This window comes from Macrosteles quadrilineatus, unplaced genomic scaffold (genome assembly GCF_028750875.1).
Source record: "Macrosteles quadrilineatus isolate MER2022 unplaced genomic scaffold, UCM_ALF_1.0 Scaffold_5__1_contigs__length_97177068, whole genome shotgun sequence".
Lineage (NCBI taxonomy): Eukaryota > Metazoa > Arthropoda > Insecta > Hemiptera > Cicadellidae > Macrosteles > Macrosteles quadrilineatus.
Window position 1 is genome coordinate 32,325,822 of NW_026542598.1, and position 21,278 is coordinate 32,347,099.

Sequence of the window (21,278 nt, forward strand, 5' to 3'; positions counted from 1 at the left end):
TTACTAATTGCCAATATCTCCAATATAAGTTATAAAGGATAAAATGTTAATGAAAAACATATAAAATGATGGATATCTATTAACGAAGCGATTTTGTAAAAAAATGTTATTCCTTATGTTCTTCTTATTTTGATCCAATGAATCAATACGTAAACTTTGTCCCTACCTTTCTTGAACACACTATATATGTGTGTGTGCGTTAGCAAAAATTATCCGATCTTTATGAAATTTTGCAAAAACGTGTAAACCAACGTTTCTTCGAACAAGTTCGCGAACCAGCGTTGTCGGACCATTGCAACGGGGTTTTTGGGGGTGATTTAACGGGTAAAAATTGGGTTTTCTTATGTTCGTACCTCATGTTTGACCCTCAAAACATGAAATTCCCTAATTTATCTCTAAACTATTTTGAAGATCTTAATCAAACAAATAGTTTAGTGAATTGAAGTGTTTTTATGAGGTTATTGGTTACGGAGAAAATTCAAAATATTGTAAATTTAAAACTCCTATGTTATTATTACGGAGAGTACATATACTGTTGTAGTTTGCTTGTTTATGATTACATTTTTTAAAACATGGCAAATTTATTTATTTTAAACTAAGCTATTAATAAATTAATAAAAACTCACTTTATTAATCTCCTTGTAGCAGCAAACCTAGGTACTCATGAAACCTAATGTTATTGAAATTGATTTAATTGAAAATCAAATCAGGGAAATTGAAACTCACTTAATCTGCAGGTTTGCTGAGGTGGAGGTATTATTTGAGTATTATTTGGTGGCCTATTCCATGAAATACAGAGACGGTAATGCAACCTTTTATTGCAAAGGAAAGTGAATAGGTTGCTGCAGATCTCTGGAGGGAGTTGAGAACACAAAACACTGAAAGATTATTTTTTATTTTAGCTTATAACGGCCGCCATTTTGAAACGACTTTATCAAACTCGACCATTGACAACCTGGCCCGAGATAATGTATTAAAGTACTTGTGTGCCAAATTTCATAAAAATCTGTTCAGGCATTCGGTCGTTATAGCCAATTCATGGGGACCCAGCATCCTCTTACGGCCGCCATTACGGACGACCGAGGTCCTTAAAAATTGGGGTCTGGGCGGTTTTAGGTTCAGAAACTTGTATACTATAACCACCTAAAATTGCAGCCTCTCCGCCAGAACTGAAATATTCTGCCACTATATGCAGCTATACGACCCCACTATTAGGCTATATTACAGTGTAATATAGTAAAACAAAACAATACTGTGGAAAAACCAATAATTCTATAGCCTACTTATGAATTAAATACAACAACAATAGTGTAAGTTAGTAAGCCAATATCAAAGAATTACAGGTGCTGGCAACTAGACAAGTGGCAGAAAGAGAACAAAGGTGTCAGGTCACTCTCACTACTGTATTTAAACACCGCCATTTCCTCCCCAAAATTGTTTTTCAATTAACTTACGTACGGCAGCCAAATATAGATGGCGTACAAAATTATTCTCCTAGACCTGTTTCATAAATTTTGAAGCATTTTTTGTTTTCTGGTAGAAGGGAATGATACCGCAAAAAATTAAATAAGTTTTTTGAGTGAATGGTTTAAACGTTCAAAGATGGCCGAAACTATGTGATTAAGAGAATTAAGGATTCAAGCTAAAGAGGGTTGTGTTGAACGTACTAACAGAAAGTCCAGAGACAACAGCAGCTTTACTAATGCTACTAAGCTTTGTTAATGTAGTTAACTTTCATATCTGCTTTGTGCTCAATTGATACTGAACATTTAGCCGTGTTAAAATCCTTGTGCTTGTTCGCTACCTAAGATCTTGACAGGAGGATTAATAATCACAAAACTGGCTTGATAACGACAATGTGTGTTGTGTGTTGCTTACTGTATGCCTGATTTCTATCACTTGCCTAATATATGTATACCAAACAATTAGAGATTGAAAAACAAAGACTTTCATACTAGGTAATTCACATTATTTCAGCAAGCAAGATATATGAAACCATAGATAAAAAGAATTCAATATAGACCGTCAGCTGTGCTGCGATTACCATAGGTTCTGGCGCACAGCGCTGGGAACGCCATGTAGTACGGCTTTAGTGCTACGTAGCTACACGGCGCTCCCAGCGGTGTGAGCGCCCAAACCTATGGTAACCTCAGCACGGCTGACAAGTCTATATTTAATTCTTTTTGTCTATGGTGAAGCTGAGGCAGGGGGGGCGAGCACAAACCACAGATGAAAAATGCTCTTAGAATTCCAACTAAATATCAAACTGATAACAACCCCTTGTGGCTACTCAATAAGGGGAGATTATGTCTGGTGCTTGGTGCTACATTTTTCCAGGTTTTTGTCAGCACGAGCGAGAGATGGGAAATAGGCCTAATTCAAAGGGTGGCTTTTGACGGATAGATCACAAAGATCGGTAGGCCTAAACTTAATTTCCTTGGCCATGACAAAGTGTCGTGTCTTCTCATTCAAGCATTTTAAACCGTTTTAAACAACAATCAGAATTATTATGTCTGATAAGGTAATATTCCTTAATTTACAGTGAATCATGCAAAATAGGCATTCTGATAGTGTCTAGTTATTTATATATTTTTTAAATAACTTAACTTAAATTTTATAGTGAGCCAAAAGTTTTTATAAATTCTTTACCTGTTACTTGAGCAGGTTTGTCAGAAGTTAACTGGTCCATGGTTTCGTCTAGTTTTTGTAACATAGATTTCAAGTCCGTGCCAACACCATCGTCAATTTTCTTGTCCACTATTTCCTTTGGGTCAGGTTGTTCAAAATTTATTTTAGAGCTGCATTCAGTACCATTTTCTTCTGAGGGTTCAGTTTTCTTATTTTCTTTATCTTCTTTCAAAGATTCTGACTTTTTCCTCAGTCTACTTTGTGCAGTAACTTGCGTCTTTTGCGTGTAAATGGATTTTTCTTTACGAGGTGATTTCTTATTCGAGGTCGAAGGCACAGATCGAGTGGACCTGGGTTTTGTTGCTAAAATATTTACATAATTATAACACTTTTAAGTAGTAGTATAAATTATTAATTTGTGTCTTTACAGTAAATACTTTTTAAATCTAAACTGGCTCCAGCATGGTCGGATATTCAAAAATACTGGATAACACAGTAGCCTACAACTAAAAACTCATTGTAAACCTGTAAAAATCACATTCATTACTAAGGTTTTCTGTTGTCTATCAAACCCATTCAAGGCAATGAATTTGTCTTCGAAAGAAACAAAACGTTTCCTTCTCCAAGCCTTATCATAAAAGATAGGCTATCATTAAAAATCTAAAGTAACCCCTTTGCTGTGACTGTAAAATATCAGATTCATCCATTCACACCCCAGGTCCATTTGCAATGTGACTAATTTGAGACGTTTGAAAAGTATTAAAAGTATTAGGCCAAAAGTGAGTAGTAGAGAAGTACGGTATGCGGTGTTTACAAACCAAGTGGTATTTTGAGAGAAGGCCTAACTTATAGAGCAGGAGCAAAAATCCTGGCACATATCTTCAGAGTACAGACAGGGGCGGCAAAATGTCAAAATGTCTTTGCATACTTGCCACACCTTCACGGCATACTAGGCCTAGCTTTAAATTATGTGGTTTACAGTAACTTAATGGTTGGATAACTAACTTAGGAAATGGGCCTAAGGCTTCCATGGTCACAATCACTAAAACTAAGTACTAGGTCTTCTGGATACGACCGCATCAGAATACTAGGAGAAACACTAGTTGCTAACATTTTGGCTTTGTTGCAGATAGCCATCTTCAGAGCTGGTGGCAGGCACTAACTGCTGAGGCCCATCACCAGATCTAAAGATATGTAGCAACTAACTTAGTGTTTCTCCTAGTATTCCGCCACGATCCTACCCAGAAGTCCTAGTACTTAGTATTTGGTAATTATATCGACCTCCGGACCTCACGCGAAATTAAAAATTTTTTTTTCCAAAATGTTCGAAATTTCACGCTGATTTCAAAAATGATTGTCGTTTTTTTCGGAAACGTCCCGTTTTCCCGGAAAATGGGAAAAACGGGAAAAATATTTTTTTGCTCAAAACCCATGTTGTGGGTACTCAAATTGTGCGGAATCTCCTCCTGAACAAGAATATGTAAATTTTATTACGATCGGACCACTATTAAGTAAAATATCACCGAAAAACGGGAAAACGGGGAAATTTTTCTTTGCTCAAAACCCATGTTTTAGGTACTCAAATTGTACGGAATTTCATCCTGAACAAGAATATGTAGTTTTTATTACGATCGCTTTTAAGTAAAACATCACCGGACAGGTTACCCAACCTAACATAACCCAACTTAGGTTTAGATTAGGTTAGGTTAGGTTAGGATAGGTTAGTTGAGGTAAGGTTAGGTTAAGTTAGGTTAGGTTAGGTTGGTTTAGGTTAGGTTGAGTTTCGTTAGGTTTGGTTCGGTTAGGTTAAGTTAGGTTACGTTAGTATAGTTTAGGTTAGGTTAGGTTAAGTTAGGTTAGGTTGGTTTAGGTTAGTTTGAGTTTCGTTAGGTTAGGTAAGGTTAAGTTTGGTTAGGTTAGTTTGGTTAGGTTAGATTAGTTTAGGTTAGTTTACTTACAATACTCATGTTATTGATAAACTAACCCAACCTAACCTAACTTAGGAACTTAGGTTAGGTAAGGATAGGTTAGTTTAGGTTAGGTTAGTTTAGGTTAAGTTAGGTTAGTTTAGGTTAGTTTACTTACAATACTCATGTTATTGATAAACTTACCTAACCTAACCTAAGTTCCTAAGTTAGGTTAGGTACACTAAACTAACCTAACCTAACCAAACTTAACCTAACCTAACGAAACTCAACCTAACCTAAACCAACTTAACTTAACCTAACCTAACCTAAACTAACCTAACTTAACCTAAACTAACCTAACCTAACTTAACCTAACCCAACCAAACTTAACCTAACCTAACGAAACTCAACCTAACCTAAACCAACCTAACCTAACCAAACTTAACCTAACCTAACCTAACGAAACTCAACCTAACCTAAACCAACCCTAACCTAACCTAAACTAACCTATCCTAACCTAATCTAAACCTAAGTTAGGTTATGTTAGGTTAGGTTATGTTAGGTTAGGTAACCTGTCCGGTGATGTTTTACTTAAAAGCGATAGTAATAAAAACTACATATTCTTGTTCAGGAGTACCTACAACATGGGTTTTGAGCAAAGAAAAATTTCCCCGTTTTCCCGTTTTTCGGTGATATTTTACTTAATAGTGGTCCGATCGTAATAAAATTTACATATTCTTGTTCAGGAGGAAATTCCGCACAATTCGAGTACCCACAACATGGGTTTTGAGTAAAAAAAATATTTTTCCCGTTTTTTCCATTTTCCGGGAAAACGGGACGTTTCCGAAAAAAACGACAATCATTTTTGAAATCAGCGTGAAATTTCGAACATTTTGGAAAAAAAAATTTTTAATTTCGCGTGAGGTCCGGAGGTCGATATAATTACCTAGTATTTTTATAACTCATCACAGTTTTAATTTTTGAAATATAATGTAGGCTACCTAACTTATATAGGCTAGAAGATTTGGTTCTAGTTTCACAATTAAAAACCAAAGTTTCATTAGTGTAGCCTAGGCCTATCTCTAGAAAAGTGACCTTGGTAGCAATCGGTAAAAATATGTATTAGGCCTGCTTGCTGATGTGATATTCCATTTGCTTTCATAATAGATATTAATAAAGGTACTTACGGTTTTTAACAGATAAAAAAGTACTATGTTCTACAGGCTAAACTTTGTGTTGCACTTGGGACTGTACATCCCTGCTAACTAATAACACTTAAGATCTGAATTGTATTAACTTGTAAACAAACTGGTAAGTAGGCCCTATCATAACTTAGTAGCCTACATCTACTTACTTTTTGGGGGCGAGTCCTCAGTTAATTTCAATATTTTAACTGGCCAACCCTTCTCGTTATAGAATAATGTTTTACCATCCATATTGCTGCATGAACTAGATTTTAAATAATTTGTTAGCAACTCTGTGCAGGAAACAGATTTTGCTGGAGGTTCATTATTTCTTCTTGAGTTCTGAATTACGTCTTCATTTTTCCCTGTTTCTGTCATTGAACTATGTAACAAAACAGCAGGATTATCCATATCAATTACATCACTCTCTTTACTCAGTTTATCCATTTTTTCTACTTGATTAAAACAGTCAATAAACGTTATTGCTTCTTCATCATTATGCCAATACCTCCATTTGGGATGGTTTATTAACTTTGTGGGAGAGGATTTTGAAAGATTGTATTCTGTATTTTCATCTAGGCTTGTAATTAAGTTTTCTTTAGAAGATCCTGAAAATAATTAAAGTTTTTTATAATAGTTATATTGCTGGAATGAACAGTATATTTTGTGAAACATTTTGTTTGAAGGAGGAGGAAAACTACACACATCAATTTCAAACCAAGCAACAACCTAAAAGATCAAAGCGACTGGACCAACATCAGTATCACAACGCAAGAAACCACTAAATTCCTGGGAATAATTGTTGATAAAAATTTATCCTGGCAGCAGCACATCGAACATCTGTGTAAAAAACTGGCCTCTGCACACTATGGCATCAAACGAATTCACACCATAACCGACGAAGAAACCTCCAGAATAGCCTACTTCTCGCTTTTTGCTTCTCACCTGAGTTACGGAATTGCAACATGGGGATCATCATCTGCAAACAATATGGACAAGCTACCTACTTATCCTACAAAAGAAAGTACTACGGACAATATGCAGGACACACTATCTGGAACATTGTAGACCCCTATTCATCCAGCTCAAAATCCCCACCGTTTTCTCACAATACATCCTAGAAACCATAATCCTAGCAAAAAAATCCAATCCAACACTCCGGTCACATTATCACAATCACAACACCAGACACAAAAACAATATAAACCTGCCACAACACAGACTAAAAAAAATTCAGCAACACCCCAATATACACAGGATCTAAATAGGTACATAAATCTTCTGCCAGAAAAAATTAAAAATATTTCAAATCATATTACATTTGTAAAGACACTAAAAAACTACCTTATAAACAAACCATATTACTCAACAAAGGAATACATACAAGAACACATACTTATACACACTTACACTAGGCTAGCTGAAAGGCTGCCAAGAAGATGAAGAAGGAGAAATTTTGACGACTCCCCGATCTGAGGATTGTGGCGAAGAAAGAAGAGGTAAAAGGTAAAAGGAGGTAAAGGTGGTAAAAAGGAGGGTGGATTGTATCATTTCACAAAAACCCTCACTTTTTAGTCAAACATGATAACGACTGATGGGGAAACCTTGACCATAACTTACTTGTCTATGACAATACTAAGCAAATCGAAGAAGTTAACTACAACTTTAACAAACTTTAAGACAGTATTTAATCAGACTAGGATATCCTATTAAGGTGCACCAGCTGTTTGTAAATCAGTTGTCTTTGAAACAAAATCATAAAGCCAATGGATTGACTGGAAATAATTTTACGCCACACTACACTGTTTTGACGAACTTCCCACACAAGGATTTAGTCCAGAAAAAAGCTGTTTGCCGTCAGCTTAATCAAATGGGGTTTCATTATCTTACTACTGTAACTTACTGTAATGAGTTTTACCGGTCACAAACCAGATGATTATATACTTACTTATTAGGCAATGAGTAAGAGTGATTAGTTGATAAACAAAAACATAAGGAACCTCTCAAAATATGACTAGTGATTGTTAGTCCTTTAGTCGGTGGTAATATATAAGGATTTTGTACGGATTTAGGCCTAGTAGTATGGCGTAAAATATCGTATGTCACTCGTCCAAAATGTGTTTACCGGACTCCTATAGTAATACCGTACTCTACTCGACTTCGTCTCGCACGGGAACAACCACACTCGTCCGGTAAACACCTATTTTCAGGACTAGTAACATAATGTACCTACTAGATTACAGTCCAGCTAGAATAGGGTAGGCCTACCTACTATAGAATATGTTTATGTTTAGTGACCATCACTGAGGGAATTTTATACTAGGCCTAGTTTAGAATACAATTCTTACAAGGAAAACCAATATTAATATAAAATAGCATTCCTATCGTGTAGGCCTAGGCTAGATTATTAACGTGTGTATTAATCTATGTATTGAACTTAACCAATGATTTATTATCACTACAGTTAGTAGCCTAAGCCTATAACTTACCATTCACTGAGTTATGAAATCCTACATATACGTACAAAATAAACATATGAATAATACAGTGAACCAAAAATTTAAACCTACCTCAATTGACAAAAATACCTATTCCTTTTCAAATAAATTTGTAAAAATTGGGGAATTTTAAAGTTGACTCGTTGACTGTTGTTGCTGTTTATTTATTTACAATCCTGTTTCTAGTTTTCACCACGGTCCGCATGGCAACGATGCCGGCGGCGAAGACATAGCAGATAAGCAAAAATAACATGAGGCTCTAACAAAATCAGTCATACTACAAGAACTGATACTGATATCTTTATAAATCATCATGCCATCCTGATTTTGATTCTAGAAAGATCTTTGGTTTTTAAACTCAACATTCAATGTCATAATATTTACTTGACTCTATGTATGAAATAAATAGTAATAATTTTCAATTATTTCAATTACTTATTATTTCAATTAATTTTATTTCAATACTGATCAAAAGTTGCAAGCGTACTATCATGGCCACCATTAGGTAACCGCGGGTAACCGTGGTACTATATATCCACGCCGCAGCAAACCTGCAGACTAAGCGAATTTTCAGTTTGATTTTAAAGGATTCTTTTAATAAAAAATGTGAAAGTATGTACTCTATTTGTATAACATTTTATTTAATACCTTAGAAACTTGTTTACACGACCCTAAATGACACGTCAACATTGATTAAAAGTGGATTTTCAAATCCCCTAGAAAGCCCTATAACACTTAATGCTATTTTCAATTCATTGTCACTATTGGATTTGTTTTGTTGTAACTATCACGTTTTTAACTTGTTTTGCTACTTTGCATCTTGTAAATTGTGTCACTTATTTTTGTCGTTTTGTTCTTAACAGTCTTAACTAATTTATTCAATTCACTATCAACTATTGTCTTGTACTAGTCCTAAGAAAGTCTCGAAAGGTTTACCAATATCAAAACGGAGCTGTCCGTTGGAATGTAAAATAAAATATAAAAAAATTTTTCCCCTATATAAATAAACGACAATTTCTATCCAAACAACCTCAATAAGACGGGTTTTTTTCAAATCACGAGGCTACTCAGAACTTCTATGACCTCTGAGTCGTTTTGAAAATCATCCTAGGTAATGCGACTCTGCATAACTGTACTGTATGAAACAGTTTCCACGGGAATTCGCCAGAACGTAACGCCAGAACATAAACATTACAAACCAAAAATATTATATTCAGATTTGAATTCATTATGTTTGTGAAAATTCATTCAGATTTTTATTTGCAAATTTGTGATACAATTTCATTTAGGTTTTGATTTGTTTGTGACATAATTTTATTTATGTTTGAATTTGTTAATTTGTGAAACTGTATATTAATAGTTTACCTGTATATACATACAATAATTACCCAGCATTATTGATGCTTAATAGTAAATGTAGGACGGAACATATAATGTATAACACCAGCGTAAAGTCTCTTTTTCTGCACTTGAGAGAAATTTTTACTCGAGTGAGTAAAATGCAGTGCAGTAGTATGCACGAATCACAAATTAACTACTTTGTGTGCTATAATCAGTGCAAAAAAGCCCGCTTTGTCAGGTAGCTGTAGGTAGATAAAATTGTGTCTTAATTGAACGAAAGGTAGTGAATGTTTTGCCACCGTCTAAATTATGTATATTATTTATTTTGACGATGCCGATTGAATTTGTACAGTTAAAGAAAAATAAATCTCATTTCACTTTTCATTATTAGTGTGCATGCGTTAAAATATTAATTTTGTTGCACACCATTTCAGAGTTTTCCAGAGTGGTCTAGAATATTCTAGGGTATTTTATGACTTTTAAAATAAAATATGAAAATGCGTATATATGCGTAAATATGAAAATATCTTAGCGGATACTTTATCAAGACTTTTTGATGAAGAAGACATCACAACAGAAGTGGACTCTACGTTGAAGATAAATGAATCTGTAAATATTGTTAGGGAAGAAATTAGGAACAAGAAGAGAAATGTAAATAAAATAAATCATGTAAATATTAGTAGTAAGAAAATGATGAGAAACAAACGAGAAGATAGAAATTTTAAAAATCTAATTCTAGAGATCATTTAAATTGAAATATCACCAGGGAAATGACCACACATGTGCAGAGATAGTTAAAAGCATACAAAATAATACCTTATCAAGAATGTTACTGTTACTACTTGAAAAATGACGTTTTGATGTAAAAAAATCAATCTGGAAAAATTAAAATCTCTCTTACCAGATAACTTAATAAATTTGGTTTTTACATTTTACCACAACACAACGATCGGAGGTCATTTGGGAATCTCTAGGACTCAAGGAAAAATAAATAAATATTTTTACAATCCGATTTTAACTGAAACTGTGAAACAGAAGATAAAACAATGTAAAATATGTGCCATGTCGAAGACCACACAAAGAAAATACGAGGCTAAACTGATTTCAATTCCGGTTGAATTAACCATGAATACAGTTTTTATTCATATTCTAGGACCTTTGCCGAGATCAAATAAAATGCAAAGTAGATTATGTTCTTATGATAGTCGATGCATTCACTAGATATTTATGGCTTCTCGCTCTAAAGGACTGTAATTCGAGGTTGATAATCGCAAAACTTCAACAAACCATTAATTTTTCAACTCCGAGGATAGTGTCTGACAACGCTTCATATTTCATATCTAAAGAATTCAAGGCCTATTTGTTTAAACATTTCATCGAGCACCGTCGTATAGCAATCTATCGTGCAAACGGAAATCTAGCTGAGACATTTATCAGAGATGTGTCTACACTATTGCGATGTTTTTACCACAACAATCAATCTAATTGGGATGACAATTTAGGTTTGGTCCAAATTAGTTTAAACACAAAAATTCGTCTACGGGTCAAACAGCCTCCCAAATGATGTTTTATCATGAATGTAATAACGCACTATCAAATGTTTGGAATATACAGGATTTAATTTCAACAAAGCTAACGGAAGAGGAGAAGGAAGAAAATTTAATCAAAGCTTTAAACAGCATCAAGAGAAGCATTAAGAAAAACCAAGAAAGTGCGAAATTCAGAAATCCAAGATCGCCTTTCACTGTCAATTCTATTGTTTATGTTCGTCTAGAGGTTAAAATACCTTTAATCCGTCAAAGTGATCAAACGTCGGTATTTTAACCTCTAGATTAATTTAAATTTGTGATCAGGAGGCAAAAAACAACAGAAATGAAGTTTATGTTCGCACTCACTATTTGAGCAACAAAGTAAAAAACTTTTCTAAGAAGCTTGCTATCAAATATTCTAGACCATATAGGATATTGTATTTCATCACGGACGTAACAGTTTTGATACAGAACGTGAATAATTATCAAGACGTGAAGAAAGTACACATTGTGGACTTCAAACTAGCAGAAGACACACTAAGGTGATTCAACCCCGATGCTTACTGGATTGCGCTCTCAGTAGCACTTCGGGCGCTGTTTTCGGTCTAGCTCCCCCCACCATCTACTGGCAGTAGCCGACGCAGCCCATACACTTACCATTGTAAAACGCACCTTTTTAAGTTGCTGCTCTGTTCAAATATATAGATATAAGATATTGCTAATGCATGCCAAACACTTTTTACTATTCTAAACTTTATGTCTTCTTCTTTTCTTGCAGAAAATAACACATTTGAACTCTTAAAAACCATACTACATTTGTCCAGTTGTTACCGCAAATCTATGCTTGACATTAACGTGATAAGCATACTTTTTTATGACCTATTTTGTAAGATACATTGTCATTAAACATTGAAAGAAAAAATATCGCGTTTACGTCAAACATAACGTTACCACTGCGGCAAAAACTTAGCAAAATTATTCTAAATGTTTATGTACTATTTTTTTCGATTAATAAAATAGAATTTCAATTACAAATATTGTACCGGTACTTTCCATTTCTCTTTTGTAATCACTTATTATTTTACCATGTACAATTTGGAACTAGCAATATCAGTTGTCTAAAAACATCCACAAAACGGGTTTAGTGAATTTGTAGCTTTAAAGAATTCAGATGGGCTACTGCAAGAAACAAAAGAGAGATAAAAGGTTTAACTTAGTAAAAAGAGTTTGACAAGCGTTAGCAATATTTTATCCTTATAAATTTCAACAGAGCAGCAAATAAAAAGTGTGTTTTATAATGGTGAATGTATGGGCTGCGTCGGCTTCTGCCAGTCGATGGTGGGGGAAGCTCGACCGCGCGGCCAACACTGAGCCAGCGATCCATGAGTTGTTTATATCGTTGGCTTACACCGGACCGAAAGGACTGAAACTAATTCAGAAGATAGTAAACCTTTATAGAGTAATATCAAGAAATGCATATTTTTATTAAGGAGGTATACAGAGGCAAAAGCGAATTATTTTAGCAAACAATGGCGAAAGAAACCCAAAATTGCAATAATAAAAAAAATTAAATGTTAGTAATTATAGCGCATTCATTTAAAATAGTAAATCTGCATGAATAAATGAGTGAGTAAATGTAAGTTCAAATGTGAGCGAATGGATTTGATCAAATGGGTAAAAATGTGTGTGAAAGTTTTGACTAAAATTAGTAAATAAGGATACGTGACACTGAACACTTGTCACAAACAGTTACTTATACACTCATACGACAGGCAATACGAAACACAAACTTTAACACGCACTAAATAGACTATACAGACTGTCCCAAAAGTTCCGGACCGGTTAATTGATTTATCTTTTGTTGTTTAGAAAATATTAAACCGGTCCGGGACTTTTGGGTTTCAAACAGAAAATTTATACTGATTCTTGTATAGTTAGTTTAAAAAAAAGTTATAGTAGGTAAGAGGCTTAATTGGTTTATTTTAATTTTTCGTAGTGGCAACATTTTTTTATTTTTATTTTCTTCACTAAGTTTGATTTTGTTCATATTCTGTATCTCATGGCAGGCAAATCTCGTAGACATTGTAAGTACAACTATTATTATCCATTATAATCTAGAAAAGAACCGGAACGGTAAATAATAAATTAGGATAGCAACACATGAGAAATTTGTTAAAGTACCCAGTCCATTAATACAACCTATCTAAATAGTCAATGATACAACTTGTTGTTGGTACTGTATCGATGACCCAGGCGTGCAACAGTTCGCCTAATCGCCGCTAGATGCCACCACCCAGTGTAGCCAGTTCACATATTCACCGCTAGATGTCAGTGAAACGGATACATCTAAATCCATTCAACTTTATCGATTATTTGATAATATTAAGCTACAAAAATAATTTAGCTCCAAGCTAAAAGAAAAACTAAAAATCTTACTATCAAATAAAGTACGATTTTGCGATTTAAAGCCGTGGTAGTTTACTTTGAGTCCTTTGTATCCGTTGACACTCGCAGGGAGTTTTGAGTAGCTGGAACATGACTAGCCTCTTAACTTACCAAACTCATCGTAATAAGAAATATGACTAGGGTATAAGCTTATTGTTTGAAAAGCCGAGAGTCGTGTCTCCTCTTCAAGGAGGCCGATGATTGGCTTATTAACTCAACTAAATTCAATGACACATGAACTGAACACGAACACCAGCGACCACAGTATTAAAATCCCAGACAAAGTATCGTTTGTGTAGCGAAAGAAATGTTTATGTCAGGGTCAGGAAAAGCAAGCTGATCATTATTTGTTTTGGTGTATGGAAATTGACGATTTTCGAAGATCTCAGATGTATTTGAAAACGGGCTATTTTCGAAAACAGAGTGACGAAAAGATAGTTTAAGATGTATGGTGACATAATGAGGCTTCTCAACCAACCTTTATGCTAAGAGTAGTACAATTGGAAGTAACTAATCGGAAAAGAATGGATGAATGAAAAAGACGAAAAACTCGTCAAAATTACAAACGAAAAAGATTACACGAGAAGTTATTTGAGAATGAAAATCGGCAAATGGAAATGTACCGTGGATAATAGGTTAAATGGGCAGAAACAAAATGGAGCAAACAATTTGAAACCCCTCAATAAAAATGAAAATAAAATTTATAGGAAAATTAAAAAAAAAACAGGTAGTTTCGATACCCCCGCTGCAGCAACCTGCAGGCTAAGCGAAGTTCCATTAGCTTGATTGTATTTACACTAAAATGCCTCCTTAAAAATATCCCATTTATTCCTTATTTAAATAGAATTAGTTTAACGAGTACTTAGGTTTGCTGCAAAAGGGAGGGTTATAAAGTGTGTTTTTTTATTGTAATAGTTTAGTAAGAAATGAATATATTTTTTGCTGCAACCAAGAGGGTAAAAAAGGGTTTTTTTGTAAAATGTTAATAGTTTAGTAGTAAGAAATGAATGTATTTTCCAATTCCAATCAAAATATGTTCATAAGCAAGCAAGCTACAACAGTGGACTTATTATTCTCCATAAGAATAACATGACAATTTTAAATTTACAATTTTTTGGAATGTTCTCCGTAACCATTAGGCGCACAATAACGCTTCAATATACTAAAGTATTTGTTTTTTAAGCTATACAAAATGGTTTGGAAAGAAATTGTAAAATGTTGTATTTTTAGGGTCAAAAATTGGAAAACCCCAGTTTTACCCCATAAAATCTCCCAAAACCCCCGTTCCCATAGTCCGATCATGCTGGTTTGCGAACTCGTTTATGATTTCTTATCGAATTATCTATATTGTACGGGTTGGTGTCTGCCTTTTTGACCACTTTTGCCGATATTTTGTCATTTTATTCAAGACAGATCATCATAGGTTCATGATATTATTTTAATACATGTTTTCAATTATTAGAAAATATTTCTATTGTGTAATACAATACAAAATAATACAAGTGCAGAAGGACACGCTGCCCATTATCAGCCGTGTCCAGAGCCATTTTAATACGCTTGGATTGTGACATTTATTAATTCGGCTTATATTTCTCTTAAAGAATAAAAGCCAGCTTAACGACAAGTATATTCCACTACACCTAACATTCCGAAGATATATTAACACTTTACGTGATTCATAAGGCTGAGACAACTGACATCCGCATGTCATGGAATCAAAGTTATACTAAAAAAATATTATTGCTAAATTTATAGGGTTATTCATTGGCACAGAAGTACGGCATGAGGACCGACGCGACGAACGAAAAATTAAACTTACACAGCTTTAGGGTGGGCCTCCCTTTGAAGTAAGAACGTACCTTCTCAACAAACTGATATTTTTCTGAAAAAAAACACATATTTAATTTGCATAACACTGATGAAATCGCACAATTGTGTACCACAAAAGATCCACCAATACGATTTTAATACTATTTAAAGATTCTTACAAAAGCATTCTTTATATTATATTCTTAAAAAAGAGGATAAACCAGTTAACACAGGAACAAATAACTTCTATAAGAAATAATGTTATTAATTGAATTATCAACCATATTTTGTAACTATCACAATAGTCATTATTGTTTCTACACCTATTTATTACTCATTAAACAATGCTAAATGCTCACTTTTTTTTAACTTCACTCTTTTTGTCGCAGTTAGAAGAATTGTCGTAAGCCTTTAAAGCAACCGTCGATTTCGACGGGTTTCCCCTAAGTATATTTGGTTTACAAATTAACTGAATTCCGCTAAAAATGGAATTACAATCAAGTGATGTTCTTTGTAATCAAAGTTATGGTAAACTTATTGGTTTTTCAATTAGCACCTTCAAAGCATCTGAGATATTTGCAGTACATTAAACTATGTATTGGCATCCAAGAGTTTGAAGGCACTTTGAGGCCGGTAAATTAAGACTCAAATCGTTGAGAATATTACAAATTATTATCAGGTTGTTATGAGTGAACAATCACATATTTATACTTAGCACCTAAAATGAGAGATTTTTTACCAGATTAATATCTGGATAGGAAAATTGGTTTACTAGGGTGCCAACATTGATGATGGTGCCAAATATGCAAATGGGGTTTTAACATATATTTTTCTTACTACAGTATACTAGAGAATTTTTATTTTATTGTAATTGTTTTGTTCACTCAAAATCAGCTTCGAAAAGATGTTCTCGAACTCCATAGAGGGGCTTCAACTCTCTACCAAGCTTCAAATAAGGAAAATACAATTTTATAGCCATTTTGTAAAATACTTAGTCGCAGCAAAACTGCATTATACATTCACATTTAAAAACAAATCTTTTTAACAGCTTCCTAATAATGAAGTTTATACTAAAAACCACTCCCAGGATAAACTATTTAGGCTTCGTGAGTGTAACATTCACTTTGACACGAAACTGTCGTTTTGTTTTATTGTTTAATTTATTCTGCAATTGAATGAAGTGTGCAAAATCATATGGACAAATTGTACTCGTTGAGCTAACCTTGCTTCGAAACATAGAATAGAATAATGTGGTTTCACATTTAACATAGATTATAAAATTCCCCACTGCAGCAAACCTGCAGACTAGATAGCCGAAACCCTCAGACATGGACTGTTTAGACCAGGTCCCCTATAGCCTTGAAAAATATTAGTGTATGTGTCAGGAATCGAACCCGCACCCCCCCCCCGTACCGAATCAAGCTATCAGCTTGATCAGATTATTCACATTTAAGGGAAACAAAAAAAAACATCTGAACAACATTAGGCCTTTCAATTCTTCACTTTTTTAGGTAAATATAACCATTGAGTATACACGTATATAATTGAGTATACGTGTATACTCAATGATATAACTTACATTATAACAGTAACTAGCCAAATGATTGCCAATTCAAGCAAATACAATTGTGATAGAGAGGTTTTGCAGAAAATCAGGCAGTTCTTAAGTAATTTAAACATAATGTTATCGCTATAAAAAAATTACTGAAATTTGTAAACGTACTGGCGACAATGGGTGGTACCATGCAGACTACATTATCATTGACGAAGATCAACATGGACAACCAAATGCGGCTATAAGTGGGAAAGATTTGTAGAATACAAAAAAAAAAAAAAAAAAAAAACAGATCAACTTTTGAAAAATGATAAGATAATTACAAGAAATGTTGATCATATGGAACTGTTAGGTACGTAATCTATGAGTTGAGTCTTAAGTTTAACTCAGCGGAAATAATGACTTTTATTAGTTTTTAAATAAGTTATTTTTTTAAAATAACTACTTTACTTCTTTGCAATTGCTCGATTTTGAGCAACATGTACACTAGTAAGGATTTATTAGATTAGTTGAACAAAATGATGTTTCACTGTTTTAAACCAGTTTTTATTTGCACAAAATCAAAACATAATCAAAAAATGTTCGACATAATGGAGACTATAAGACGTCGACCAGGACGGCCAATAGGAGGACTTTAACTGGAAGACGCGAACGAAATACAAATAATATACAGGGTGGCGCAGATGGATCGGGTGGTTTTAAAATACTTGTCAAACTGTCAATTTTAAAGGTATTGGATTAAAATAAAGTGCAAAACGTGTAGTTACAATGGAAGTTTATTGACAAAAAATTTGTTAAGTTAGTTTTTAAAAATTACACCTATCAAATGCCTTCCTTCTCGAGTGACGCATTCTTGGAGTCGGTCCTTGAGGTTCCGCATTGCTCGCTCAAGCACATCACCAGGAATTGATGTGATTTCGTTGTGAATTGCAGCCTTCAACTCCTGAATGGTCCGGGGTTCGTTCATGTAGACCCTTGCTTCAGGAATTGAAGGCTGCAATTCACAACGAAATCACATAAATTCCTGGTGATGTGCTTGAGCGAGCAATGCGGAACCTCAAGGACCGACTCCAAGAATGCGTCACTCGAGAAGGAAGGCATTTGATAGGTGTAATTTTTAAAAACTAACTTAACAAATTTTTTGTCAATAAACTTCCATTGTAACTACACGTTTTGCACTTTATTTCAATCCAATACCTTTAAAATTGACAGTTTGACAAGTATTTTAAAACCACCCGATCCATCTGCGCCACCCTGTACTATTAACGTTGATAGCCGAATACAGCAAGCACCCTTCCGTGTTGGGGTTGAGTGTGCTCTCCAACAGCCGCATGAGATTTCACATTTAATTTAGGACTGTTGGATAATCGCTGCATAAGCTGTTGATTTTGGAAGACAAGGTGGGTAGGACTACATCGGAAACAGAAGATAGGAGATATTAGATGAGTGGCAAATGCGTTGGGAGCAGAGTGTTTAATGTTAACGTTTAAAAAGCAAACGTTCGGATATATACCTAACATCAGAAAGAGACTGGAACAAGATTGGGAGATGGGCCATTTTGAAACGCAGTTTGTCACAGGACATGGAAAATTTCAAGGCGAATTTGTGGAGATTTCACCTGGTGGAAGGGAAGTATGTAGATGTGGAGAAATAAAAACCACGAGTCACGTATTTATAAATCGTTCACTTCAGGAGACAAATAGGAGAGTATTGAGCTACACAAACATCAAAATACTTCTTCTTATGGTACAGTAATTAAATGTATACATAGTTATGAGTTCAATAATACAGGGTGGTCATAAATTATTGTACACATTTTAAGATAAACTAAATAAATAACCAAACAACATAGACACATGGGAATTGTTTAATTAAATAGCATTTTTAAAACAGTTTTATATAGTAACTGCAAACAATTAATTTAAAAAACTACAGCAATTATGAAAAGTAGTTATAAAAAGACTGTAAAAATCACCTAAACTGTTATTGCAAGTTATGTTCTTTTGAGATGAGGGCCCTTTAGACTATAAATTGGACACTTCCCAGTCGTTTGAACTGTCTGTACCACCATTTTATATAATTGTTACACGGAAAATTAAGGCCATACTCTAAACGAAGCCTCCTTCAAAAGTTATTACAGATTTGCTTTCATGAAACCAAAGACTTTGCTTTCTAAACTAGTAATTTTGTAAATTAAGTCAGTTTAAGGTTTGATTCACCAAATGTCATACACAGCTTGTGTAGAAAGGTCCATTGTTGAGTGGGGTCTTGATTGTTGGTTTTGCCATGCTAACTCTGCCATGCTCTATGTTGACTATGCCAAAACACAAGTCATCGAGAAAAAACATAACTTACACTCTCTGTTTCAATGATTTTTGCACAATTTTTATAACCACTTTTTATAATTACTGAAATTTATATAATTATTGTTTTGCAGTTACTGTATAAAACTGATTTAAATTTGCTATTCAATGAAACAATTCCCATGTTTCTAAGTTGCTTGGTTATTTGTTTATATAATCTTAAAATGTGTCCAATAATTTATGAACACCCTGTATTTCTAAATTGTATACATAGCCTATATTAAATTGTAAATTTCAGTATATTTTTCCGTAATATTTTATTGAAAATCTATATATTTTATTTAATTCCGTAATCGAATCGATCCCCACGAAATATCTCGAGCAAGGTAAATTGTTGCATGGCTGTCGAGGATTCATTTTAAATATCACAAGTGTCAAAAATTATCCCTTCTCTGCCCCACAGGCCGTCAAAGATCCAGTCATTTTCTAATGGAAGTAGTACAGTACAGTGTTTCTATAAGCTGCTTTAAACATAACAGCTGATGTAAACATTGCGTATTTGTATGTTTATTGATTTTGCTGCTCTGTTTTTAGGTTAGAATGGTAATGCAGTGTTGAAATGTATCGTGTTGGGGAAGACCGCGACAAAATGTGTAAAAAGTGTGCATTTATTTTAAATTTGTATACGTCAAAATTGCTGCTTATCAGAGCTTTTAAATAGACTAAGCATACCGTAAGTTACCAACAACGTAAATAACGTACTAGAAACGAAATAATTCAATCCAGTCAGCTCAGCTGATTGTTGTATCAGCTGGCGAAATTCCTCTCTCTCTTCGGTCCAGCTGTAAAACCTGTAGTGACAAGATATTATGTTGTGTCTTTGTATTGTTGTGTGAGTGTGCAGTGAACAGTTCCGATTGATAATTTACCTTGTTACTTCTTAGTTCGGTTATTGTTGATATTATGGACTTATGTGTGCTATGGTGGCTTACTTCGGAAATACTGTTGGGGACGGTAAACACAAATAAGGTTAGTTATGCACATTAATAATTGTAGGGATTTGTAGTTACAATTAATTATTAATTTAAACCAGTGTTGGGGAAGCTACTTTGAAAATGTAGCTAGCTACAACTACTGCTACATTTCCAAAAAAGTAGCTTAGCTACAGCTACAGCTACAGTTCCCAAAAAGTAGCTAGCTACAACTACAACTACAATGAAATGTAGCTACAGCTACAATTTTAGTTACTTTTCCAAAGACGTTAATTTTTATTCCACGCACATTAGGTAAATGTAAAATTAATTGCAACTACATTTTTATTGAACAAACATTTAAAAAAAAATGTCAGTATTGTATCTAACATTACTTGGAAAACAAATTATTCCTAGATTGTATTTAATTTGTTGGCATTATAAACCTAACATTACAACAACAGAACCAAATAGTTGGGTGTCCAATCATATTCAGTAATTATTTTTAAATAGGCCTATTGAGGTCCGTGAAGTTGGCGTACCCATATTAGCGTATCCACTTTTGATCATACCAATCGTTAGTTCATCGTTAGTTCTCGATAGTTCCCAAATTTTTTCGTTAGTTCTCAAAAAATAAAAAAGTTATAGCCGATTATAAGTGGGTACGCTAACTTCACACTTCCGGGTTCTAGCACGCGCCGTTTTCTGAGGAGAAATGTTTACATCTATATACCAATCGTTAGTTCTTCGTTAGTCCTCGATAGTTCCCAAATTTTTTCGTTAGTTCTCAAAAAATAAAAAAGTTATGAGGCATACAAAGTGGGTACGCTAACTTCACAATTGTACAATTTCCAGCGGGAACAGTTTTTTTACTATAAATGCCTATATCTATATACCAATCGTTAGTTCTTCGTTAGTTCTCGATAGTTCTCCAAAATTAACGTTAGTTCTCAAAAAATAAAAAAGTTACGAAGCATAAAAAGTGGGTACGCCAACTTCACAGTTATAGAATTTCCAGCGGGCACAGTTTTTTTTACTATAAATGACTATATCTATATACCAATCGTTAGTTCTTCGTTAGTTCTCGATAGTTCTCCAATATTTACGT

At 34.1% G+C, this 21,278-nt stretch overlaps 1 protein-coding gene across 1 annotated transcript in view; it reads right to left on the minus strand.

The window, feature by feature from the left end:
- Window positions 1-8,374, minus strand: part of LOC128994412 (centrosome-associated protein 350-like) — a 52,054-nt gene extending 43,680 nt beyond the window's left edge. Inside the window, exons 1-3 of the mRNA XM_054418967.1 lie at window positions 8,290-8,374; window positions 5,890-6,327; window positions 2,650-2,991 (exon numbers count right to left, since the gene is read on the minus strand). Of these exons, the coding sequence (XP_054274942.1) occupies window positions 2,650-2,991; window positions 5,890-6,166 (619 nt within the window). The 5' untranslated portion in view covers window positions 6,167-6,327; window positions 8,290-8,374. The remainder of the gene's footprint in view (window positions 1-2,649; window positions 2,992-5,889; window positions 6,328-8,289) is intronic.
- Window positions 8,375-21,278: the final 12,904 nt, after the last annotated feature.